General features: G+C 39.0%; 1 protein-coding gene across 1 annotated transcript in view; it reads right to left on the bottom strand.

Annotated features, from left to right (window-relative positions):
* Window positions 1-27111, bottom strand: part of SSU72 (SSU72 homolog, RNA polymerase II CTD phosphatase) — a 940682-nt gene extending 913571 nt beyond the window's left edge. The window contains exon 1 of the mRNA XM_044061763.1: window positions 26823-27111. Within this exon, the coding sequence (XP_043917698.1) occupies window positions 26823-26902 (80 nt within the window). The 5' untranslated portion in view covers window positions 26903-27111. The remainder of the gene's footprint in view (window positions 1-26822) is intronic.
* Between the last annotated feature and the right edge of the window lie 635 nt (window positions 27112-27746).

The raw sequence follows: 27746 nt of genomic DNA, 5'->3' as shown, positions 1-27746 counted from the left end.
TCACCCGCATCTCATATAGCTCAACCAATGTCAGCTTCACCCCACTTCTCTCTAAGCCTTCATCAGTTCCTATTCTCATTATCTCACCTACCGCTATTCCAGGGGTCTCAAGCACAAAATGAGCACTGGTGCTAGACGAGGACAAGCAAACCCAGACAAGGATCAGAATCTCCAAGACAAAAAGAAATGAAAGTGGTTTAAGGGCTGCAAGTTTGAGAGCTCTGCACTACTCTCAAAGAAATACACTTTGGATTTTTTTTAAACAGGTCCACAGGGCCTTTTTAAGCCTAGCCATGCATCCCAAATCCCTGACCAGCTCTGATACCCTGAGTGTAAGGAGGGGTTTGGGAGATGAACCATTTACAGATTGCCTGTGTCTTAGAGACATAGGTGCCAAACCAGGGATGAATTTCCTGTTCCTCATCCAACTGTCCAAGATGCACTTGAATTGAGCAAGGGAGGAACTTCACAGGATGGGGAGTGTGTTCCCTAGACAGGGTAGTATCTGGGATACATGCCCGTCTTTCCAGCAGGTCCTACTTACATCACAGGCAAGGTTCAAGTCTTTAGAACAGGTAATTCGGGTGCTATTTTGTGGAAATGTAGGAGGTCCACCACAGTGCAGTCTGATAATGCCCTGTATGCCAGGCATAGATCTCCCCTCAAAAGCCTGTAGAAGACAGAATACAGGGACAGGGCCTTGAGGCGGTCTGCACAGGACATTTTACTTATGCCTTGTATTCTTTTAGTTAGGAACCTCTGTGGACATTCCAGTTGTTGGATATGGCTGGTTAGGTACATACCAAAGAGGGGACTGTACTCAATAAGTCTGATGAATGCCAAATGACTTCCTTGGACTTGAATGCCACACCTTTGTTTACAAATTGCTCAAAGAATGATTTAGTTACTGTAGACACACGGTCAAGTTAGATTACCACCTGTGTGTGTCCTCACGTCCCTGACTACTGGGTCAACTTTTAAGTGGTGCGTTATCAATATGACAGTTACCAGAGGTAGACTACTTCAAAAAGGATACGATTATGCATTTCTTAGCATTTAGTCTGGTTGACACCAGTGGATTGTGTGTGTCAGCCCCTCCTGGAGAACATTTGTCAGCATGGGATTTAATGACCACTCCTAATTTGCAATCTGCAGTAAGCCAGAGACCACTGACACTGGCCTTGACTTCAAAGAAGTAAATGCCAAAAAGGAGTGGACCAAGGACTGATCCCCGAGGGACTCCACTTGTGACTGGCTTCTTTGTAGAGGCGGACTCCCCAATTTTAACTTCCTGGGTCCTTCTGTGAGCCAGTTGGCTAACCAGCAGGTGACATACGAGTTTGTACCCAACCTCTCGAGTTTGTCAACAATGTCAGAGTGGGGGTATTGTGTCAAATGCACTGGACAGGTAAAGGTAGGCACAGTGTGAACCATTTTGCCCTCATCCATTGCTCTGGTGACCTTCTCAAAAATGTCCACTAGGTTGACTAGGCATGATCTGCCCCTGACGAAACCAAACTGGGTTGGGTCCAGCATCCGTAGGTTTACTATATCACTACTGATAATTTCCATAATTCTTTCCATGGATTTACATACAAGACTAGCGAGACTTATGGGTCTGTAGATGGCCCACCTTTGTGCAGACAGAGGACTGTTCTCCATTCATGGTTCATAAGTCAGCATGCTGAAAGATCTGATGCAGCCGTTGCTTCCAACAAGTGCCCGTTTTTGCTCTTGTATTGCACTTTTAATTTATATTTACATTTTACTAGTCTGTTTTGAATTGTCTAAAATGTGGCAAAAAAAGAAAAAAAACAGTTCACTGTACACTGTAGTAGTTCAGCTGTAGCATAACCCAGTCCCAGGTTTGCTGTTTTGGGGTCTGTTTTGTAACTTCTGAGCATCAAATTCAATCCGCCTTTGTTGGTGAAGGCCCTTTTGCACCCTTGAGAGGGGAGAGTGCTGTCTGGGTCCCATCTAATAGAAGGTGATTAGAGTTAAAAGGGTTATTTCTTATTTTATTTAAGCCCAGTGCTTGCTTGTGTGTACAGCACCATTGTGCACTGCCACATACGTAGATGTGCTTAGACGCAAATTTTCCCATAGCACTTTGCTTGTGGTCTTCGAGGTTTTTCGCAGCACTGCTCTACTGTCAGGTGGAACACTAAGACTAGCCTCAGATGTACCAAAACACCTCTCACCCACTAGCCATTCCAAAGTGCAACCTCTTTTCCTGACCATATAAATTTACTTAACACTATCTTCTTTTGGCTGTTCCCATTAGGGTCGCCACAGCAGATCACTGGTTTCCATTTCTTCCCGTCCTCTGCATCTTGCTCTGTCACACCAACCACCTGCATATCCTCTCTCACCATATCCATAAACTTAATCTTGGGCCTTCCTCTTTTCCTGTTACCTGGTAGCTTCATCCTTAGCATATTTTTCCCCAATATACTCGGCATCCCTCCTCAGCACATGTCCAAACCGATGTAATCTTGCCTCTCTGGCTTTGTCTCCAAACCGTCCAACCTGGGCTGACCCTCTAATAATCTTATTCCTAATCCTGTCCACCCTTGTCACACCCAGTGCAAATCTTAACATCTTTAACTCTGCCACATCCAGCTCAAACTCCTGCCTTTTTGTCAATGCCACTGTCTCCAACCCATATAACATAGCTGGTCTCTCACTACCCTCTTGTAGACCTTCCCTTTCACTCTTACAGGTACTCGTCTGTCACAAATCACTCCTGACACTTCTCCAACCACTCCATCCTGCATGTACTCTTCTTCACCTCTCTTCCACTCACCTTTACTCTGAACTATTGACCCAAGTATTTAAACTCATCCACCTTCGCCACCTCTACTCCTTGCATCCTCACCATTCCTCTATTCGCCCTCTCATTCACACACATATTCTGTCCTAGTCCTGCTGACCTTCATTCCGCTTCTCTCTAGAGCATATTTCCATCCCTCCAGGGTCTCCTCCACCTGTTCCCTACTCTCACTAAAGAGCACAATGTCATTTGCAAACATCATAGTCCACGGGGACTCCTGTCTGGTATAGTCTGTCAACCTGTCCATCACCATTGCAAATAAGAAAGGGCTCAGAGCTGATCCTTGATGTAACCACACCTCCACCTTAAACGCATCTGTCACTCCCACCGCTGTCACAATACCCTCGTACATATCCTGTACCACTCTTACATACTTCTCTGACACTCCTGACTTCCTCATACAATACCACAACTCCTCTCTAGGCACCATGTAATATGCTTTCTCTAAGTCTACAAAAACACAATGCAACTCCTAACCATTCTCTGTACTTCAACACTCTCAGAGCAAACATCGCATCTGTAGTGCTCTTTCCCAGCATGAAACCATACTGATCACTAATCATCACGTCCCTTCTTAACCTAGCTTCCACTACTCTTTCCCATAACTTCCTGCTGTAACTGATCAATTTAATCCCTCTGTAGTTACTACAGCTCTGCACATCACCCTTCTTAAAAAATCGGTACCAAAACATTTTCTCCATTCCTCAGGCATCCTCTCACTTTTCAAGATTTCATTAAACAATCTGGTTAAAACTCCTCCTGCCATTTCACCTAAACACCGCCATGCTTCCACGGGTATGTCATCTGGGCCAACAGCCTTTCCATTATTCATTCTCTTCATAGCTATCCTTACTTCCTCCTTGCTAATCCATTGTAATTCATGATTCACTATCCCTACACCATCCAACCTTCTCTCCCTCTCATTCTCTTCATTCATCAACCCCTCAAAGTACTCTTTCCATCTCCTCAACACACTCTCCTTGCTTGCGAGTATGTTTCCCTCATTATCCTTTATCACCTTTACCTGCTGCACATCTTTCCTAGCTCGGTCCCTCTATCTAGCCAATCGGTACAGGTCCTTTTCTCCCTCAGTGTCCAACCTTTTATACAACTCTTCATATGCATTATCCTTAGCCACCTCTCTTTTTGCCATGCACCTCATCTCCTTATACATCTGTCTATTTTCTTCATCTCTCTGACAATCCCACTTCTTTGCCAACCTCTTTGTCTGTATACTCTGTACTTCCTCATTCCACCACCATGTCTCCTTGTCGTCCTTCCTCTGTCCAGATGTGATACCAAGCACCTTTCTAGCAGTCTCCCTTACTAGCTCAGCTGTAGTTACCCAGCTATTTGGTAACTCTTCACTGCCACCCAGTGCCCGTCTTACCTCATCTCTGAACTCCACCTCACAATTACCCTTTTTTAAATTTCCACCATTTGATACTTGGTGCTGCCCTCACACTCCTCCTCTTCTTGATCACCAATGTCATCATACAAACCACCATCCTATGCTGCCTAACTACACTTTCTCCGGTCACCACTTCAGTCTCCAATCTCCCTCAAACTGGCCCTCCTACATAAGATATAATCCACCGGTGTGCATCTTCCTCCACTCTTGTGTCACCAATTTCCCAGTTTCTCCAGCCAGCTTGGTCATCATGGGCACCCTGAGGCAGTGTAGCAACTGCCTCATGTTCACAGACAACCCTCTTCTAGTCCACAGAAACTCAACATGTGAGACATGCAACTGCATTAAGAACCTTGAATCCATGCCCTCTCACACCAGTCAGTACATACGACAAATGGGTTGTCAGCATGCACACCACCTCCTACTCCATCCAAACCCACAGCACACATACCTACATTTGCGGAGGTCCTCACCAGAAAAATTCAACACCAGAGACCTCCCAAACACAAACAAGCTATGCAGAACACAATACACAACAGCTCATGCACCGGTGTCTTACCTGTCAAGCCCTCAAGGCACAACACAAAACCAAACATTTTAGGTCACAGGTGATTCCATTGTGAGACACACGTCCCTCTCGTAGAGCTGAACAAGGAAAAGGTCAGTCAGCTGTCAGGTGCCAGGATTCACCATTAAACAGATGCACTCAAGTCTCTCAACAACAGGTACTGTTATGCCTCAGTCCTAGTCCATATTGGTTAGAATGACTAGAGACATCTCTCTTCATATAGTCCAGAGCCTTAAAAAAAAATAAAGCATTTTACCTTCACCTATGATGATGCCTCAATTACAAACAGAAAATGGACTTCCAATAACTGGCTTAGTTTCTGGTGTCATTCTAAGGAGATCCACTATGTCAGCATGGGATGACATGATCAGACCTCTATGCTTTGCCAGAATCGGTCTTAATCTGTCACCCCTGAGATTTCTGCTACTAGCCAAGGCTCTTGCTACCCCCATCACAGTGCCTTTTTAGGGAGTGCTCACCTTGGAAGATGCAGACATTTACGCAGTCATGGAGACCTGGTTCAAGGCTGTGAAGAGCACCCCAGCCATACCGACTTGCACCTCCTCTCCCACACATTCAGACCACAAACTGAAGGCGTGAAAACTAAAGGAGGCACTGTATCAATATTCATTAAAAATAAATGCCTCCAGGCTGGTTAAACAGTATGATTCCCTGGAGATACTTCAGGTGAAATCAACTGCTGGTAGGGAACCTATTCAAGTCAAGTCATTGCCAGCTACAGGACCCCTTCCATGAATCAGGACACAAACTCTGCCTATAAAGATACATTCTAACACCATGGTTTTGGGTGACTAACTACCAATCCATTGACTGGGTAAATTACTAGTGCTCACAAGGCTCCTCAACTTATGCCCGGGACTAGACGGCTATGTTGAACTCCCTTACATGGATAATGTTACAGCAGTTGGTTCTGACCATTTGACTCTTATTTTGAATATCAGCACTAATCCACTCTTGGATACTACGTTTATCACACAACCAGTAACTTTTATTGTAAGTGATCAATATCTGGACTCTAGGCAGAGTTACCATGACCTAGAGAACAAGCTCTATAAATACAAACGCCTATAATGGCAACGACTGCATTTGGAAGCCTCACTTAAACATAAGGTAATTCTCAGAGGACTTTGTGTTTTGAATATGCCTAATTATGGAGATACCTACCCTGAGCTTCCCAGGAGATGGCAACTACTTAATCTGCAAATCAGCACTGAGTATATCAACTTACTAGTGGATTTTTTCTACCTATAGAAAGTGTTTTTCTGACATGTTGGAGTCAGAGAAATACATAACTAAGTTTTCCTTAGACACTATAGCTGATAAGAAATATTTTCATTAAATAAATCTAGCTTATGAAAAACGGTTCCAATCAGCGAAAGTCAAGAAATTGCAGAGAGACATTCGCGATTTTCAAAATAAAGCGGTCTTTGCATGGCCACAACAGTACGTTAAACCACTGATGTAATCTGCTACCAATGGTATATCACGTGAATCTACAAATGAGTGTCTGAATAATAATGTCGCTCCTGTGACACAGATTTCAACAGACACTCCACGAGACGTGCCATCTACAAGGACAGATGCTTCATTTCTATCACAAAATGATAATGCTGCTTAAATTAATTTGGGGCAGTGTTCAATATACTCCTACAGAATCCCCTACCCATCAGGAGCAGATCGAGAAGTATGGGCAGGAAGGGGAGGCTGCAGCAGCAACAGAGTGCAACAGGTGGTGACGAAACGACACTTGAGCACAAGTTTGATTAACATTTCTTCTTTACAGTTAACATTAGCTCAAATTTCATTGCTAAATAAAGGACTCATTTATTCCTGCCAAACAAGCAGACCACACTGAATTATTAAAGGACTTGAAATTACTGGGTAGGTCATTGACACTGAAAACTATCTATGCGAGCAAGGGTAATAATGTGACTGACTATTTCAGGAAACCAGTACTTTTGTACCACCACCTCATCCCACGGTACAAACATTTATTGATTTATGTGAAGCTGAATTCAGACACTTATTTCAACATGGTACAAGGGCTATTCTTTGTAATATGTCTGACGATTATGCAGCTTTACAAGAGCTTAAAAACATGCATTCCCTGGAAATTAGCCTGGCTGATAAGGGTGGTGGCACTGTAGTCCAATTGTACTTTAATCAAATAAGAGTCATTTTATATGATGCAAACACCTATCAGTGCATTCCTAAGCATGTTGTAACTGGTGCAATGAGAGTCTCATTCTTTGTTTTTGACCTTCTTATGACTGGTTTGACAGAGGAGAAGCTTTTTAAATGTTTTAACATTGACCACCCACTGATTCCTATGGTTTAAGGACTACCACCCACTGATTCCTATGGTTTATGGACTACCTAACATTCATAAGATCCAAGCCATTCCACCCATGAGGATGATAGTATCTGAAACCGGCTGGTGTACGGAGCCACTATTAATTTAAATAGAAATAACTTTGCACCCTTTATTGGATTTGTGTGATAGTGTCTTAAGAGACACTAAATCCTTTTTAGAGAGGTTGGATGACAAGATTCTAATGACTGGGGCATTAATAGAGAATTTCTGAATGGTAAAGATGGCTTCACAGACAACAAGGTTAAACGTTTATGCTCTGATTTAGAGATTGTCCTTGAAAATAATGTTTATTTTTGATCAAAAATTTTTTCGGCAGAAGGTTGGCGTAGCTATGGGCACTGCCTGTGCGAACAGCTATGGCAACCTAGCATTAGCACAATGGGAAAATGATAATTTGACACACAGCAATGTTTAATCCAAGTACATTTTTGGTATGTTCGTTTTGACGATATTTTTATGTTGTGGGGAGGCACTGTACATCAACTAACAAAATTTATAGAGTACATGCACAGCACCACCCACTTCTTAAAGTTTACTTATACATATTCTTCTCAACATCTAGAATTTTTAGATGTCGACTGGATAAGTCCGACTTGGTCACCTTTTGCATCAGCTTATACAGGAAATCTACTAGGAAAACTGCTCTCCTGCATAAAAGGAGTACGCACCCCAGGCAACATGCTTAAAAGGACAGATCTATAGAATACTTAGGTTACATGACAACAACTCTGCTGCGCAAACAGCCCCCATTTCCCTTAAAAATGAATTTTTGGAAAGAGGCTACCATGAACCAGAGATAGATGCTTGTATTTCAGAAGCATGGCTGCAGAGACAGGATAGATGCAGGCCCCATTTTGGACAAACTACAGATACTTATGCCGTACAGAGACAACAGGAATCCACCAGTGATAGATTCAGGGTACCATTACAATATTCCAGTGATATCAATGACTACTGGGATATCATAAAAGGTAAGTGGAAAATTCTTAGAAATATACCAGAATTGAGAGAGCACTGGGACCACATCACACTTTTCTTTTAGAAATAATAAATCTTTGAAACATCACATGCACATAACATAAGGAGAGTCTAATAGGACAGGCAGGTTCCTGTGTAGGAATTGTTCAGCCTGTAAATTTGTCCACACACCTGTTCATCTTTTACACATCCATCTTTAGGTTTCACTATTAACATAGAATTTTATGCAGATTGTCAACTTGGTTTATTTTGCTATGTCAGCTATATCATGTTTTTTATATAGGTAAAATGAAAAGATAATTTAAAGATAGGATTCTTAAGCACCAGAGAGATAAACAAAAGGAGAGTGCTTTAGCTCTACACATTATGAATTATGATTGTACAGATGTTTTCCGATTTTTTGTCTGATAAGTTTTAGATAAGAGTCTGAGGGGTGGCGACTTATTAAACAGCATGGAAACAGTTGAGTAAAAATGGATTTTACTGCTTAATGCAGCAAGACCACCGGGTCTGAACGGTGTTTCTACAATGAAATCATTTTTAAAAGGACGTCCTCTGAAACACTAAAAAATGAGCAATATCTTTTTATAATAGTTTCTATTAATTATTTAATATGTTTTTATCTTTTATCAAATATTTTTATTGTATCTACTATTTTTGTTGTACGACATCACCCACTATGTGCCATTTTTTTTTACAGGTCGGTTATTTATATTTAAATGTCTGTATAGTCATTTATGGTTGTCTGAAGAAGCGGTGTGTTCATCGCAAAAAGTGCTTACCAGTTCTGTTTATTAAAATATTTTGCAATTTTAGTCGTTTGGTCAGCACTTTATTTTAGCTTAGATGGCTAACATCCCCACAAGGAGTGCCAACATCCTGGATCTGGTGCTTACCAATATGGTAGACCACTTTTAACACCCCCACCGTGAGGTCTTCCCCGGTGAGATCTGACCACAAATCAGTCTTATTCTAAGTAACTACATCTCCTGACCTGCCCCCCCAGCAGCAATTGAAACTAAAAAACTTTTCCAAAGCAGATTGTAACCACTTACGGGATGGCATAAACAGCTTCACTGCACCTCCCCTCAGATGGAACTGGCAACTAAGCAGAGTTCTACACCAATGCTTTATACAAACACCTGCATAACTGCATTCTCGATCATAGGACCAGAACAAGCTCAAGGAAGAGCAAACCAGCCTGGTGGACAATTGCCATTAACAGGCTTTACAATAAGAGGAAAAAATTGCTGTCCAACACTAAGAGGGAGTGAACACAAACTGGAAACACTCCCTCCTCAGCTTAAACAAGCAAATAAGACTTCTTGTGAAGTCCTCCAAAGCAAACTACAAATCCAAATTAGCTTCCAAAACTAAAGGACAACCATACGGGCATTCTTTAGTTACATCTGTAACCTAACAGGAAAGGCCTGGATTTGTGCTGAACTGGTAGTTAATGACACCACATATACAGAGCCTGTGAACATAGCTAACCTGTTGGCCGACAGGTTCTGTGAAAGCTTCACTCCCCTGTCCCCACCACATGTACCCCATGACATCCCTTCCACCTGTCCCCTACCTTGCATCTCTAAAGAGCAGGTCGTAAACGCCCTCCCCAGGCCAAACACATAGCATCTATGGGACCCAATAACATCCAAGGCTGCATCCTGCATTGGCTCCAAGAATTAGCAACACCACTGGGTACTCTCTTCAAATCATGGTCTAAGCACTGGCTTCATCCAGATGAATGGAAAACGCACACTGTTATTCCTTTGCACAAAGGTGGTGCTTCCCAGGGAACTATAGACCTATTAGCCCAACTAGCCGTATCTAAAAGGACAGAGCGAATCTTCATGGACCTTAACCTCCAAAACACTTTAACCCTAATCAGTCTGGAAACTCACCCATCTAGGTATCAACCCTTACACTGCACATCTAGTCAAAATTGGGGAATCCGCCTCCCAACAGCAGACCTATAACTAGTGGTGTTCCACAGGGATCAGTCCTGGGACTGCCAATGGTTGGAACCTTTTTCCAAGTACAAACAAAAACTAAAGGTCTGTGGCTGACAAAGTTGGCGGATGACTGCAAACTGGGAGTGGCTATAGAATCTCCAAATGATGTCAACATCATACAATAGGGTCTTACACGAACAAATGATTGGTACCAATGTCACGGCTTTAAACTCAATGCAAAAAATATGTATCATCATCGCTTTCGGTAACAGCGATGCTCCTGCTAACTAACACATAATTAGCAACACCCTTAGTATGGGCTCAGTAGTGACAGACCTGGAACACAGGTTGACAGCAACTTTACCTTTGATCACCGTCTCCACAGTGGTAAGGAGGACATTCCATATGCTAATCACATAAATAAGGGCAACTGGAGAGACCAAAAAGGTTCTTCACAAGGAAAATTCAAGGTCTTCAGCATCTGTCCTATGTGGGTCATCCGAATCAGTCACTTTACTCGGCTTCACACAGACTACTCTGAGGCAATCTCTGCCTTGCATACAAGGCAATCTCTGACCCTGCTTCACCAGAAATTCTGCACATCTGCTAACAAAATGGTACATGGTTTACTTGCTCTAAAGACCATAACCTGGTATGTGACATTAAAAGAACCTGCTGGAGGAACAGATTTGTCTCCCAGACATCACCACACCTTTGGAACAGACTCCCACTTCATGTCAAACAGAACACCGCATTGGGCCTCTTCAAAACACAATCTGGACGATTGGATGGGTTAACAGTAAATTCATCCTGGGGGTTCTACCCGTGTCCCTCTTGAACAGGGACAACAGGTGCTGACCATGGAAATAAGAGTAGAACTAAGCTAGGCTTTTAAAGGCCCTAGGGCCATTAGCCTAGTAACTTCCTAAGATTCCACAATAATAACCTTATTTTACTCCTGACCATCCCACTAATGCATACATGATGCATAAACTAGTGTTTCTAACTAAATACCACCTACACATTTTTCTTTCTACTACTAATCACATTATTGCTGCAGTCACTTAATGTGTGACTAATCACTTGAATGAATGTAAAAAACTTTTTAAGCTGTCAAAATGAGATTATGCTTCACTACAACCAAGCACCCCCCCCCCCGAACTATCTTGGTCCAAAAATATAAATAAATGGTTACAATAATAAAAATTCACAGTATACTTCTTAATAACGATTAATATTTATATGGAAGTTCTGTACTTTTACATGGCTTGATTTTAAACTCTTCATGAAGGGGCGAGGATTAAGGATCTGAATTATTAACAAGTTGCTTCTTGTAAATAAAGTACAATGCTTGATTCATATCATTTACATTTGCCTACCGTGCAAGTCTGAGCAAGTCACATAACTATGGGTCTATGTTTAATCAATGAAGGTTAAGTTCATCGAAACTTTGACGACAATACACAACTCTATGAACATTCCCCGGCCACACACACTGCACTATTTCAAACCCATCCAGGTGGGGAGCTGCTCCCTCCCAACTATACATACCAACTCAGATCACACTAGAGGAGAAAAGGTATACATAGTTAGGGAAAGTGTGGGGGTGCAGACCCCCACCTGCGTGGGTTTGAAATAGTGCGGTGTGTTGGACAGGTAAATGTTGGCCCACTGGTTACTTTCCCCATCTCACACATTCGCTGAACTGAACATTCAAATGCATGAATGTTCAAAGTCTAGAATTTGACCATCAGAGGTTTGATGAAAGTAATCTTTGATGATTAAAACAGACTAATTACACACTGCTCCACGTTGCCCCTACAAAATGGACAACTGTGTCCAGTGGGCTTATCAGGTTAAGAAATGTATTTGAAAAAGGCACACCCCCTACATTTAAACTTACAGAAGCAAAAAGTGAGCAAAGCGTATGCCAACCTTTGATCTACTGCCAAGAACCTGCACTTTTTCCATTAGATCTATCAAAGCTTCCAAATCATGCCACCTTGTACTCTACGCACTCTCTCCTTTCCTAGAAGGCAACTAAAAATAAAGCGGTAGCCCCTACAACAAGCTTTTGAATTGTAATCATAGCTCCCCAAGCAGTTTTTGACAAAACAGGTATCAAAGTCTTTTCATATATTCCTGTGTTAAACCAAAAAAAATTGGGGGGGGGGGGCATTACCAACACGGTGAGCAGTTAACAGCACTAAATCGTTTTGCTCTGCTTCTTAATATTTCTTACATGAAGTTCTCAAGCAACAGTCTCTGCAGATTTCAGGTAGAGAACAAGCTGTTAATGATCTAGATGGAAGAATGACAGAAAATGAGAATCATGTGGAATATGTTGTTAAACAGAACACTTTACACATGGAAAATTAACTAACTTGGAGAGAGATCCAGAAGAAATATTTTATTTATTTTTATTTATTTTACATTTGTTGACCGGGCTTGGTCTAGCTGGATACATGTCCATTTTCAGTAGAGGCCCGGGGAGATAAGCTCCACTTATAAACTTTACTGATGCTAAGTATAAAAACAGTTAAGAAATAAAATCTAATATAAAAAGTAATAAACAAGTGGTATAAAAAAGAAAGTAGTAATGGAGATAAGCTCCACTTAGAAATTATACTGATGCTAAGTTTAAAAACTGTAAGAACTAAGATTCTAATATAAAAAATAATAATAACTAAGTGGTATAAAAAGTAAGGGAGTAGAGAAGTCATAGTAGAACAAGATAGCAGGAAGTATCTCTTAGACATTTCATAGAGAGGGAAATGGAAATAACTGAAAAGAAAGTGAATTAAATGTTGGGGTGAGTAGGTCAGATGAACATAAAAATAATGTTAGTCAGGGTTGGTACAGGGGCACAGCCATTGTGTTTTGAGGTAAAGCTTGAGTTTCTTTTTAAAGAGAGATTTAGAGGAATAGTTGAGAGTTCAGATGGAAGCAGGTTCCAATGTTTTCCAACAGTGTTAGAGAAAAGAGAGTCTCTGGCCTTGTTGTTTGATTTGACCGTGTCTATAAGAAGTTTGTGTGCGGATCTAAGGGACTTTAGGTTGTGGTAACGGTGAATCAGGCTTGATAGTATAGGGGTTTTATCAGGTTGATAAAGAATTTGATGGGCTATGGTAAGCTGGTTAGTTTTTAGTTGCTGTTGGTATTCAAGCCAGCCTAGTTGTTTTAGATTATTACAGTGGTGGGTTCTGTAAGGGTTTCCGGTGGCAAATCTGGCTATGTTGTGGTAGGAGTTTTCTAGTTGACAGGTTTGTTGTGGATAATTTAGTAAAAATTGGGGAGGCATAGAGAAGGGGTGAGATAAGGTGGGTGAGGGCTATGGTTGTTCTAGATTCTGGAGTTAGGAAAGGTTTGATTCTGTAGAGAGCCTATTTTTGTTAATGCTTTTAGTGTGTTGTTAATATGGGCATTGAAGTTAAGGTTGTTGTCTATGGTAATGCCTAGTAGTTTGGTAGTTGACTCTTGAGATATAGGTGTGCCATTTGCTGATGTTATGGTGAAATCAATGAGGGGAGATTTGCTAGATGGTGTAAAAAGGAGCAGCTTTGTTTTTTTTGGGTTGAGTAGTAGACAGTGTTGGGAAAACTAGTCTTCTACAGAGTTAAATATGTGTTGTGTGAGGGAGTGAAGGTGTGATACAGTTGTGGCGGAGCAGACAAGTGTTGAATCGTCTGCGTACTGTATGCATGCGGCTTGGGGAGCCACATGGTGTAGGTCATTGATAAATAAGGAAAATAGCAGGGGGCCTAGTATAGACCTTTGTGGGACTCCAATGCTGACAGGCAGTTGGGAGGATAGAGTGGAGTTCCAGAGTACTGCTTGATGTCTGTTTTGTAAGTAGGACTTAAACCAGTTAAGAGATTGGGTATCAAGTGAAGTGGAATGAAGAATGTGAATGAGTATTTGGTGGTTGACCATGTCAAATGCTTTGGATAGATCTAAGAAAATTGCTGAGGAGAGGGTGTTATTGTTGCGATTTTTGTTGATTGTATCTGTAAAGGAGAGGAGGGCAGTGGTTGTACTGTGGGATGGTCTGAAACCGTGCTGGGTGTTAGAGAGTAGGTTATTCTGGAGAAGGTGGTGAAGCAGTTGCTTGTGTATACACTTTTCCATGATCTTAGATAAGGGTGAAAGAAGGGCTATGGGGCGGTAGTTCGATATTTCAGTAGAATTTCCCCCCTTATGGAGTGGGATAATGTGGGAGATTTTCCAGAGTTTAGGGACATATCCTTCAGTGATGGTTCTGTTGATCAGAATAGAGATAGGCAAGGCTATTGCTTTGGCTGCTAATTGCAAGTATTCTGCGGGTAATAGGTCGGCAGAGGGAGTACATGGTTTCAATTTTTTTAGAAGGGAGAGAATATAAGTAGTTGAGACTGGTTGGAAGTGAAAAGTAGGGGGTGGGTTTGTTTTGCTTGTTGACATGTTTGCATTTTTGATGGGAAGTTGACTTGCTAAGGTTTGTATAGTTTCTGTAAAGAATGAATTAAAGGAGTTTGCTGTTTGTTTGGGGTTATTTATGTCGGAGCCTTGTGGGTTGGGTGTGACAGGTTTACATGGCTGTAGTAATTGATTAATGGTTGCCCAGAATTTTTTTGTGTTTTTTTGGGGAGAATGTTGTGGTTTCAGGTAAAAGTTTTTTTTATCGTTCATTATTAGTTTTTTGGTCTCGTTTCTTAGTTGCTTAAAGGTTTGGAAGTCTGTGGTGTTTTTAGTTAAGCGAGATTTGTTCCAGGCTTTATTCCTGAGAGTAATTTTTTGTTTGGTTTCTTTTGATAGCCAGGGGGCAGGTTTAGTCTTGATTCTGATGGAGCGTGAGGGGGCATGATAGTTGAGGATAGTTAGAAACTTAGCATTAAAGACATCAACAGCTTCATCTAGTTGAAGATGTTTTAAGGGTGTCCAGTTGCATGCTTCTAGTTCTTTCTGGAATAAATCCACGTTGAATGTTTTTTTGGATCCGATAGTTTTGGTTATTATTTGGGTAGGAAGGTTGGTTTTAAGCCTTATGATGTAGGTTAGTAAGTGGTCACTTATGTCATCAGGGAGTGTTCCTGTTGTATAGGTATGGGGTTGGTAGTTGGTGAGTATCCAGTCTATCGTACTTTCTTTTTTGTTAGATTTATTTATTCGAGTGGGGGAGGTGCTGTTTTGAGAGAAGCCATAAAGGTTGATATGGCTAGTAGGTTGTTTGTTGTTACAAGATTCCCAATCGATGTTTACATCGCCCAAGATGATTATCTCTTGGGGTAAGTTTAGTGATAGCCAACATAGGATCTTTTCGATGGTGGAAATGTTATTACCTGGGGGTAGATAGATGCAGATAATATAGATTGATTTGACTGGGTTTAGTTCTAGTTTGGTAATAAGAATTTCAGCGTTTGAGTCCTGGGGAGGTTTTTGGTGGTATGTGGTTATTTGAAGGTTAGTTTTAAATAATATGGCAATACCTCCGCCTTTGAGTGTCTGTTGAGTGGTAAGATGTTATAGCCAGGTGGACTGATTTCACTGTCTTTTGTTGAGGGTTTTAACCAGGTTTCTGTTAGGCAAATAATATCAAAGGAGTACAGCTGTAGGAGAGCATGTAGTTGAGTTGTTTTATTATTAATGCTACGTATGTTAAGGTGGGCTACTGAGAGTGAGTTTTTGGGTTGTCTAAGCAGAGGGTTATCAATGGGGTCTAGTTTACTGGATTGATTTAAGGAGGTGTCAGTTGGGCCTGGGTTTGGGTGAATATCTCCATTCTTAAGTAGGAGGAGTAGTGTTAGGTAGGTACTTTTTGTATATTTGCTATGCGGGAGGTGTATCTTTATGGGATTAGGGTCAACAAGTTTGATGTGATTAGTTCTATGATATTTGGGTAATAGATAGCTAGGTACTGAAATTATGTTGATGTGGTGGTTGTGGTGGATAGGAACTAAGGAGGCAGTTTGTTTGTGTGGTGTGTTGAGGTGAGAGAGTAGTGGCTGTTCATAGGAGGTGGTTAGGTGTGCTAACAATAGAGTGATAGTGAGAGGGAACAAGATTAAGGTATGTGTGAGTGCTAGGGTGGGATGTTTAAACATTGTAAGGTGGATATGTATCGTGGTTGTTGTGGGTGTGGGAGTGTTAGAGTAATAGGTGGTATCTGTGAAAGGGTGTGGTTTTAGGAAGAGGTAAGGGGAGAAGAGGAGTTGGTTGGATAGTTGTAGTTGGGCTGTAATTGGAGGAACTGGAGGGGGGTGTGTCTAGGTAGGTATATCCCTAGATGCACTGGGGGTGGGTGGGATTTGGGGGTAGGGGAGCGGAGTGAGCCCGCAGGGCGAACGGAGTGGGTAGAGACAAGACAGAGAAGTTAGCAGGGAAAACAATCAGTAGTTCAGGTAACTAAGGTAAGAGCAGATAAGGTGTGAGTGGAGAAGGGTAGCTGATACAGGAGAAAGAAGAAGAAAGGCTTCCTGAGGGGTAAGCACTGAAGGGTATCGGATAAGCTGGAGTTAGAGCAACTAAAGTATGGTAGAAGATAACCCAAGAATGTATGGTATTCCAGAGAAAGAAAGAGGAGACAACCTGGTTGTTTTTAAATACTTGGTTGACAAAGACTTTGAACTTGCCTGAAGCCTTTTCTTTTGGAATAGGGAGGGCCCACAGGTCCCTTTCAAAGGAACCCTCCATCTCCAAGGTCAGTAATCGTAAAATTTCAAGCCTAAAGACTTGCTACTGAAAACTGCACTGCCAAAATCTCCAAACAAAATTGAATCAAACCTCTTAGGTTTTCTTTTGTCATGGCAAAAAGGAAACTGTGTACCTCTTATAAAAACTTGAAGAAAAATTCAAAGCACAACTTATTTTTCCTGCTAAAGATTTAACTTTTTTACCTGAAGGACAGAATACCCAATTAATTCGAAGACGCTCTTGAGTATACACAGAAAAATAAACTTCTCTAGATAAAGTTGACAAAATGGACTGGAGTTTAACTTCATTGAAGAGAAATGCTACTAGAAATGGGCGGTCAATTAAAGGCAAAAATGGTAAAAAACTGAGAAAGAAATGAACAAAATTAAATATATATTTGTAAAATGCTATAAATTCCCTTGGTATGCACTTTCTAATGCTTTGATTATATTCAAAAGTATTAAACCTCTCAGTAAATATTTTATTTTCCCTAATTTTACATTTGGTGTGCGGTATAGCAGTGCAGTAATATAGCAGTGATTAAATATTTACTACAGTTATATTCAACAGTTCATAATCATACTGCTATTTACAAATGCCTAGACACAAACATAAATGCAAAAGTATTTTAATTACAGCAATTCAGAAATATTAGTAATTGACCGCGAATGAAACCGGTTCTGTTCTTGTTAAAAGGGGAGAGGCATATGTAGGTTTTAGCTCTATATGGCTATTGCAGAAATAGTGTACGATTTCTTAACAGTGAAAATATACGTATACACACATACATGACTGAAATTTCATTTGACCGAGACCATAACACCAAATTTTCAAAGTACTGAAAACTCACTTGACTGAATCTCATTACACTGAATTGTAAGCCATAGACATGATGTGGGTTTCCCCTTCTCCTGTGACTTGCTTGTGATAAAAAGAATTACTAACTCATAGTGCTGTGTCAGAATACCAACAGTCATGTGTAGTGTTGTAGTGCTTCTAAATGGGGGCATGTCTGTTTACATTTTTATGGGAAGTATCTTAAGTAATATGACGGATGTTTTGTACGTTCCCAGCAGTAGTGGCAGAGTGTAGACTACTGTAAGATAAATAAAAAGTATATGCCCCTTTCCCCACTGTAGTACGATCCTAGATTTAGTCTATATAGTTAGTAGGGGGGGGGGCACAGCCCCCACAACGGGGGGTGTGAGGAGCATAGCCCCCAACCTAGCTTAGTTTTCCATCATCTGGTTTCTGTTAAGAGGGTACACAAGTAGTTTAAGTTCTGATAAGAGTTGATCATTGGTGTTGTAAGTGTGCACATATATGGTTTAACAAGTTAGTATTTTGAACTTTAGCATTGTAAGGTTTCAGTATTAGTTTCAGGCAAGTGAGTTTTCAGTACTTTGAAAATTAGGTATTTTGGTCTCGGTCAAATGAAAGTCAGACAAATGAAATTTCAGGCATGTGAAGTAGACACGCACAAAGTTCAGAGGTCATGCTCTAGCTTTGTTTAAGCTTGAAACATAACTAGTTAACTAAATGAATGCTGTTGTGTTGCCGTACCTGCTTGTCAGCTTTTGGGATGATTGCTGGGCTTAAAGTACAGACATGCAGAAATCTCTAGTTTATAGTTTAGTTCGCAAATCACTGCTACAAGCAGTTCTATGTACATGATTATGTCCACGTTTAATATCTTTTCCTTTTAAAGATCATTTGAGAGGATTTTTTTCTTTTATTCCTCCATGTAGTGGATGCGTTTGTTTGGGATGGGCTGAGTGGTTGATATAAACGGATGGAGCTCGCTCGTTTAATATCTTTTCCTTTTAAATATCATTTGAGAGGATTTTCTTTTATTCCTCCATGTAGTGGATGCGTTTGTTTGGGATGGGCTGAGTGGTTGACATAAACGGATGGAGCTCGCTCGTTCCATTCGCAAGAGTTTGTGTAGATTTGGATTGCAAGTTTTTCCTGCTCAACTAAATTTAAATACACTAACTGAATTAGTGCTCACGAGCACTTATGTTGATGCAAGACCGTGAATATTCGCTGTCATCTTAAATAGTCTTGGTGAAAACAATTATAAATTTCTTTGAAGGTTTGCTTAAAGGTGTTTAAAATACTGTAGTAAACAATTAGAATGTTCGCTTTTAACACCAAGTTGATTTAAGAAGCAAATATAACTATTAGAAAATATACTCAAACTAAATTTAGATATTATAGTTAAAATTAAAAGACATTAATACATAAAAGTTATTTTAACATACAAAAAAAGAAGTTGTACAATACGGTAAATAGATAACACTAACAGATAAAGTTGGCCCACTTTAGTTTGAAGATATACAGACACGAGTACTATATGCTGCATTCTGTACAACAGTTATTTTAATATATTGATTGCTGCAATTCAGTTTAAATACCAAATGCTTTATTAGTTTAATACAAATCCTATGGGTTATAAAACGGTTAATGGAGATTTTGATTTTCCTGACATGATAAAATATGGTTTATACCAAAATTGTTTCACATAGATAACATAGTTGCTACTACTTCGTGAAATGAGAAAAATTCTACTAATCACTGAATAGCATCTTGCTTAAGAGCAACCTTTCGGAAACACATACGAGACCAAGTTTCAGTACAATGTAGTCCTGTTACAAAATTATGTCTTTCATGCATATTCCAACAGCGTACTCGATATTGAAATCGACACCATTTTTTCATTTATATACTCACGCAAAATATAAGCAACTTAAATGCCTTTAATTTGCTTAACCCATTACCAGGCGTGGTGCTCATCTTAAAAAGAATTTTAAGAAATTATAAATTATTACAAAGTAGTACATGCATTTAATTGTTTTTTAGGATGTTCAACTGGGTTGTTGGAAAGCAGTTTCAAACCAGGAATACTTTATTATAGGAGGAGTTTAGATTTATAAATGTTTAGAAGTTTTGTCCATAACTGAATATACTGGATTTCGGTTTTTACAAATTTGACAGGTTTCTCATCCATTTTAAATTTTTTATACATTCAAAGACTAGCAGTTACAGTGTGTCATTTAAATGTTAATGGTTTAAGTAGTTAATTAAAAAAGGTGGTTTTGTTAATTACATAAACAATATTTTTTACAAAAAATGCAAAGGATATTAGCAGACTGATGTTGAAAGACTATTCAGTATTGGCTAGTTCTCAATTCAAATCCAAAGGAAGAGCACACTCATTTTATGGGGAAATTCAACTATAATGCCAAAATAACTGAAACTTGTTCAGATAAATGTATCACTGGAATCGAAACAGATTAAAAAAAAAAATGTTCACTCTTGTAAGTTCTCACTGAATTCCAGAAGTTGGAAAAAAAAAAAAAAAAAAAAACAAAAAGGATTCAAAACATTTACATATTAATCCTTAAATATTACAGCCAGTGATTTTAAATTGTATTTTGCCCAAAATAGATACTGCAGCAAATAAGAAATCTAGGCCGACATTCTGCTCAACACTAATAATCTGAAATCAAATATTGGTGAACTTTTATAAAGATCTCATCCGTTATCCGAGCGCAATGCAAGAACGTTTAATCTTGCATTAAAATCTGCTTATTTAATGTTAAAATTAAAGGTTTTACAGACACAATTTAGATGCTGAAGTTGGACATCATGGTAGGGGATTCTTTGAATGCTAGAACTACATTTTGGTACAAATGTAAAAAAAAAAAAAAAAGGAATAGGATAAAGAATTAGAGATAATTTAAGGTTATGTTTGAAGCCAAACGATATTTCTTTGCAAAATTAACTAAAAAGCAAAAAGCTTAAATACAAAATATGTTGAAATTCTTAAAAAATCCATTAATTTAGAAAAACTAAAACTTCAATCTTGTTTAACTAACCCTTAGAATTTACAGCCATTAGATCCAAGGGAATGAGTAAATTAAATAATATCAAATAAATACTTTAAATATGTCCTTTTGTCAAATGTATTATCAATTTGATAAACACTTTCAGTGCTTTTGTGAACATTATGAGACTGTAAATAAACAATTAATGGCATTGTTGTAGATAAGAAAAATGTAGTTAAATTTTTTTAAAAAATAAAGCTAAAACACTTGAAAGACCATTACAAAAGAAATTAAAGATCAAATAAATTACAGAACAATAAAGCACCTGGGTTAGACGGCATCATACCAGAGTTCTCATATCGTCCATATTAAAACAAGATAAGGAACATTCACAACGTTCCTCATATTACCCATTTCGATTACAAGTTATGTCCATTTACCAAGTTATTAATAATGATCAGACTGGATTTATTTTAAACAGATGGGTACAAGATAATTAGAATAGTTACAATCTTATTTCGGCTTTTTCCCCGGTTAGGAGTCACCACAGCAGATCACCTGTCCGCTCATGATTGGCAGTGGAGTTTTACGGTACTGAGGTGCCAGCCCGGCGCCCAACCTTCCACAGAAGGCACACACATGCACACCTAGGGCCAATTTGGAGTGTTCAATCCACCTACAGCATGTCTTTGGGATGGGGGAGGAAGCCAGAGCACCCGGAGGAAACCCACGCGACCACAGGGAGGACATGCAGACTCTGCACAGAAGGCACCCGCAGCCGAGAATCAAACCAGAGAACCTCTTGCTTGGGAGGTGGCAACGCTAACCACTGCACCACCGTGGCCACCCAGAATAGTTACCATAATACATTGATTTTTTTTTGTTGCTTTATTATATAATCATTACTTTAGATATCAATAAAACCTTTGACTCAGTTAATTGGCCACAAGTACGTCAGGAATATAATTTCTTATTGAAGTACGTTCTTATTGAAGTTTATATTTGATTAAACATTTGTATGATAACTTTACTCATAAGAACTCAACTCGTTCAGAATACAGAAAGGTACAAAACAGGGCCGCCCACCATCACCATTGTTATTTGATTTAGCTACAGAACCTTTTGCCAACTTCATTAGATTAAATAAAATAATTACAGGTATATCATTAGCGGAAGATCTAGATTTAAAAATTTAAACTTTTTGCAGATGACACCCTTCTCACAATAGGCGGTATTGAGGTTTCATTGGAATACACTAGTACAGTGAAACATTATGGGATAATTTCAAGTCTAACATATAACCACAATAAAATGAATACTTTACCAATCAATAAAAATTTGAATAATTTAAAAACATAGTAACTTAAACTGGGATCACTGGCCTCAAATAGATGACCTATGCAGCTCGACTGAAGAAACTCCAGCTGTACTCTTTTGCATACCGCCTACTCAGAGGTGAACTCTGCCTGACATACAAGGCCATGTCCAACCCAGAACTGATGGACATGCTCCACCTACAGAAAATCATACACCCTCAAGCCACACGCTCTAGGGATCTAAACCTCACCACAACAATAAATTGTGCTGGAGGGATAGATTCCTGTCCCAGAGACTTCCCATGCTTTGGAACAAGATTCCAATCTACATTAGGCAGAGCTCCTCGCTATCACTCTTCAAAAGAAACCTTGACGAGTGGATAGGAAAATAGTTTACCCCGGGGATTACTTCAGTGGCTCTGCTGGACAGTGGCACAGGGAACTAATCTAAGGGGGCGGTGAAAGTCACATTCTGGCTAGGCTTATAAATGCCTTTGGGCAGATAGCCTAGTACCTACCTATGAACCTATAAACAAAATTAAACATCTTGGCATCAAACTCTAGAGACTTGTGTCAGTTAATTTTAAGTATCTAATAGATAAAAAAACACTCAATTACTATATGGAATATTTTTTTTCTTTATTGTGGAAGACAGGATAGTAATTCTTCCAAAAATGTTTACTCAATCGTTATTTCTGACTCCACCAAAATCATTTTAAAGATAAACAGTACCTCTCAATTTCTGTGGTATGCACATAAACAAAGGATCTCCCTTAATTGGCATAGTAATAGCTGTGAGGATGGTGGCATAGGTTTTCCCAATATTGAATTATATGCCACGCCAGTCATTATTAAAATAATGGCACTGTGACTTAATGCTTCATATGAATCTAAACGAAAAAAAATTCATGAAAAAATTTAAAAACAAAATGTATCAATATTAGACAAACTGTACCGAATTTCATCTTTTTTATAAAGTAAAAACGGTATAAATAGCAATATATTCCATTACATATATTAGTCATACATTCTCTTCTTTCAAAAAGTTCATCTATTCTAATTACTATACTAAATGTTTTTTTTTTCTTCATCATTTCCTACTGAATATACCAATGAGTTTTTAGACATTTAAGAAAAAAATATTGGCATAAATTCCTAAAAGGAAAAACTTTTCTGCAGAAAATCTCCTCACCCGATATAGTTTAGAATTAAACTGGCTAACTATACAGATGTGCAAGGAACATCCTAGTACAAAAATTAACATGGCATATAGGATCGAAATTTTCCCCCTAAAATATTAGTATTTTCAATTAATGTTAACAATGATTTAGTTAGCAACTTATCTTAGACACACAGAATTAAAAAACATACTCCCCTTTCTCTAATAGCACATTTTGGAATCATTCAACAAAAAAAAAAAAAAAAAAAATGAAATTCTCAGATTACAATAAAAAAAAATAGTATTAAAATCTGCAGAAAAAAAAGCTACTACTTCATTATGCTGGAAAATTTTCACATGAAAATTTTTATTTAGGGCCTGTATCACCCCACATAAAATAACATTAATGTACAAAATATAAGTAAATGTTCTAGATGTGATGATATAGAAGCTGACTGGATACATATGGTACACAAATCTAAGATAGTATATCCCTCCTGGAAATTAATAATTTTACTCAAGCATTGTGGTTGGATAGATGTAGCATAGCACATCTGAATTACTGATACTATTTAAGACTCCCAATTCCTGAAATAATTCTCAAGACTCAAATGCATCCTCTTTGGTCTATTTTTGCTACAGCTGCAAAAGTAATTACTAAGAAGTGGAAAAATAAATACTCCTTCAAGTAACAAACTTGTTAATTTATTAAAAATTGTAGAAATGAGTTAACTATAAGGACGACAATGTCAAATCTTGAACACATTCTTATAAATTCTGGCTTATATTAAGTGATCTGCTTGAAAAATACTGACTTAAGCAAAGTTATATTTTATCATTTACATATACATTATTCATGTACATAGTTATGACCAAGATTATAAAACTGTAAAAGTTTTGAGGAAAAAATAAAAACCCACCGATTACAGCAAGACAATGTCTAACACTGGGGACAAGATGCTCCTTACACCCACTGCTGAGAGACCTCAAAATGAGTACATTTAGAGATGTGAAGGAAAGGGGCACAGGGAGTCTTCACTCCCTGAAACAAGTGCAATGTTAACCCTCCCACATGGAACTAATTCCAAAGAAAGTCAGTTTGATGGCTACAGATCAGTTTAAGTGATACTGGTTTGCAAGTCTTAACAGTGTTTGCCATAACACACAGCCAGAAGTCTTCTTCCTGTAAGAGAGCCTGTATCCTTATTTAATGGCACATCCAGAAAATCTGTAGCTCCACTGATTTAATGAAAAGAATGGACACTGCTTTTAGTACAAATCATTCTGCATTTCATCAACAGCATGCCATAAAACAAAGCTTTTCAAACACTGCTAGAAAAAAAAAACTTTTGTTTAAAGTTTTATTCTTTTCACAACGGTTTGACTAATTTAAAACTGAAAACTGTGCCTGCATGCACTCCTCACAAAACAGTTTCATACAGATAACTGGGTGTCTGCTGTCAGATTCAGAAAGTCAAATATGTCAAATACAGTTTTTCACAGCATTTCTGCCAAGTTAACTTCTCAGACTCAAACTTGATAAACTAGAAGGAAATACAAGAGACTCTAGAGACGGTGAGAAAGGTGCATATGCAACACTGCCAACTTCAGATATACAGGTGTTTGGGCAATTATTGTTTTCAAGCTCAGCTTAATAGAATAAAAAGCCACCTAAAAGGATAACTTGCTACTGGAATAAAGCAATCATCCCATTTACCCTCTTTCGCAGAAATGTGCGCACATACATACTGCATCATTGTGTCTCAATCTCTCTACATACATGCATGTACATCAAAACAAAATGTACACATTTGTGTAGGCATGTGTGCACAAGCACATATGTATATATACACACATTCTATATACAAGTTTACCAAGTGATACATGAAATGTCTTGTAAAGTAGCTTAAAGGAACAGGTTTCTTAGCAAGTGGCAACTTCCCTCAATACACAGTACAAACCCAATTTAGCACACAACCTAAACCTCCTTACTTATTTCCCCATATATAGACTTTAGGTTTCTATCATACAAATATTTACACATTACGCATAATACAAATTTTTTATGGATCAAGTATAATACACATTACGTGTGGGCCTATACAAATACAGTACACTTGCATATGAACACAAATTTCATAAACTACACACATCTGCACAAATACCAGTACTTGTACTTTTATACATGCATGTGCATATAACAAGATGTAACTATACACACCACACACACGCACAGCCATCTTTCCTTTCAAAAACTTGAAGTCAGGACATCACTTACTTGCAGTATATATAAATGTGATGCATGCTTGAGTACTTGCTTCATATTCTATCAGAACTTTTCTAAATGTTGCTTGGTTAGATAAAACCTATTGAACTATTTCTTCTCAAATTACATAACTATATACATATTCAATAGTATTACCTTATACAGACAAGCACACGGTGTGAATCCTCTAAGGCAGTGTTTCTCAGACATTAAGGCCACCCACACGGGGAAGGGTCAATCAGATCCTATTATCACATAAATCTTTACCCCCAAACCTTATGTATCCCGAAGTAGGATCCCGAGTGATCTACAAATCAACCTTGAAGTTTTTCTCTTTTTTTTTGGGGGGGGGGGGGGGGGCAGTCTACTTCAATGCAATACAACATAATGCTTTATAGAGAGGGGCTCAATGTACTAGTTACCCATTAGAATAGAACGTTTTGCGGCCAAAGGGAGGCTCATCACAGCTTTTTGAGAGTGCACAAAGCACATCCACAGCAGCTTTACCTTTATTTTTCTCCCCACCTATTTACAGTCTAAAAGTTCCGCGCTACACGGCCAAGCCAAATTAACTCAGAGCTATGTAAGATAACAAGGCTTAATCAGAAATAAGTGTCAAAAAACCATTTAAATCACAACTCATCGACAAACCTAAGATCACAAAAGGAAACTATACTTCTTGCTCGCCCCTCAACATTTTAGGACATTAAACCAAAATACAGACGTTGGAATGGGCTGTTGTGTCCCACCATTTTCTGGTATACCTATCCCCGATTTCCGGCCTTCACTGGACGTGCACAAGGAAGAGTATCTACCCAAGACAACTAAGATCACCCCTAAAAGTTAGTCAGCTGCCAGTTTCTAATAAGTACCTCATCAACTAGCAATTATTCTGTACCCCCATTTTCCTAAACTGTGAGCTGTACAAGAGAGATTTTAATGAACATTTAGACAACAAAACCATAGGAAGTAACAGAAAAAAAAATACACAACATACTGCGGCTATCGTGTTTTACTAGAAAATGTGGCGAAAACACGACTACAGTCAACGCCCTGACACCGGCATACAAAGATCTACATACCTGGGACATTATTTTACTTTCATTTAAGTATCGATACTACCAGGCAACCTAACAGACATGGTTTACAAAAGTAGGGAAGTCTAAATTCACAAAAGAAAAATTCACAGGAGAGAAAAAAATCGGGTCTCGTAAGCAATGTTTTAAATTATGTGGTGCTAACAACAATCACCATCACTGAAAACACGTCAACAACTCAAGCCGTGTTAAATCGGCCTTCGCAAAAAAAAAAAAAAAAAACTACAGTGGAACCAAGGAAAAAGTAGACAAGGGCCACATCTTCTAATGATCTCGCTACCCGTGGTAGATCACCCACTACCAAGAAAAGATTATAACTGTTTCACCGTTGTTTATTTGCATTACCTGAGAATATTGTGTGCCTCCATACTCCGGTTCTGGTTACTGGAACAAACCACAGCCACTCTCAAAGGCTGGGTCGGCATTTTATCCACTTAATTAAAAAACCGGCACCAGTGAAACAATACAATTATAGATACGGGAAACTAAAAAGGTAGAAAGCGAACAGTGCCTGCTCAGATGTTTATCCCTGCCGGCTGTACAAACTACAAAATTCACAGACCGGCTGCAATATGGCGAGCAGCAACTATCAACGGAAGTGGTATCACCAAACCGACGCAAGAGTGGATATGACGAAACACAAAAAAATGTTAGGGAGTGTATGGTCAAAAGAAATTCACGTACAGAAAACGTCTATGTACGCAATGAAAGACAGCCCCCTGCAACTTTTATTTTTGTTGAGAACTATGACGTAATAGCGTTTCAACACCGCGTTTTGTTTACTTCCTCTTGCTGGGTGCGTCAATTCAAAGAATTTTTTACAGTGTCAGGCGCAGGCAGTTATTAGACATTGCAATATGGTTTAGGTGTTTGGCTTGCAGACCTAAGCTACAGGGCTATATTCTCGCCTTTAAAAGGAAAATTAGCTAGTCTTAAATTGGTCCTTAAGGGTCGTAAGCTTAGTAAAGCGTATTCGAGTTACAGAAAATGCAGTCATACGTAATAAAGATACGTTTTATAGCTTCACTATGTTATTTGCCCTTGTAGTGAGATGAGGTTGTGTGTGTGTGTTACTTGTATCCTCCGGGGGGACGTTTCTAAGATACGTGTTATTATGGTAGAAAACCGATGCTATAGCTGACATGTTCATAATGCTAACCTGTGAACCAATAGAAGCAGGTAAAATTCTGTAGCACTGGGCTATTCGTTTGGAAATTAAGTAAATTTACTCCGCAAATTTTCACTCTTACTAAAAAATGTCCAATGTTA

Source organism: Protopterus annectens, chromosome 2.part0, assembly GCF_019279795.1.
Source record: "Protopterus annectens isolate FY-2018-M chromosome 2.part0, PAN1.0, whole genome shotgun sequence".
Taxonomy (NCBI): Eukaryota; Metazoa; Chordata; order Ceratodontiformes; family Protopteridae; genus Protopterus; species Protopterus annectens.
The sequence above is the reverse complement of the archived record's forward strand: the minus strand, read 5'-3'. Positions and strand labels throughout refer to the sequence as shown.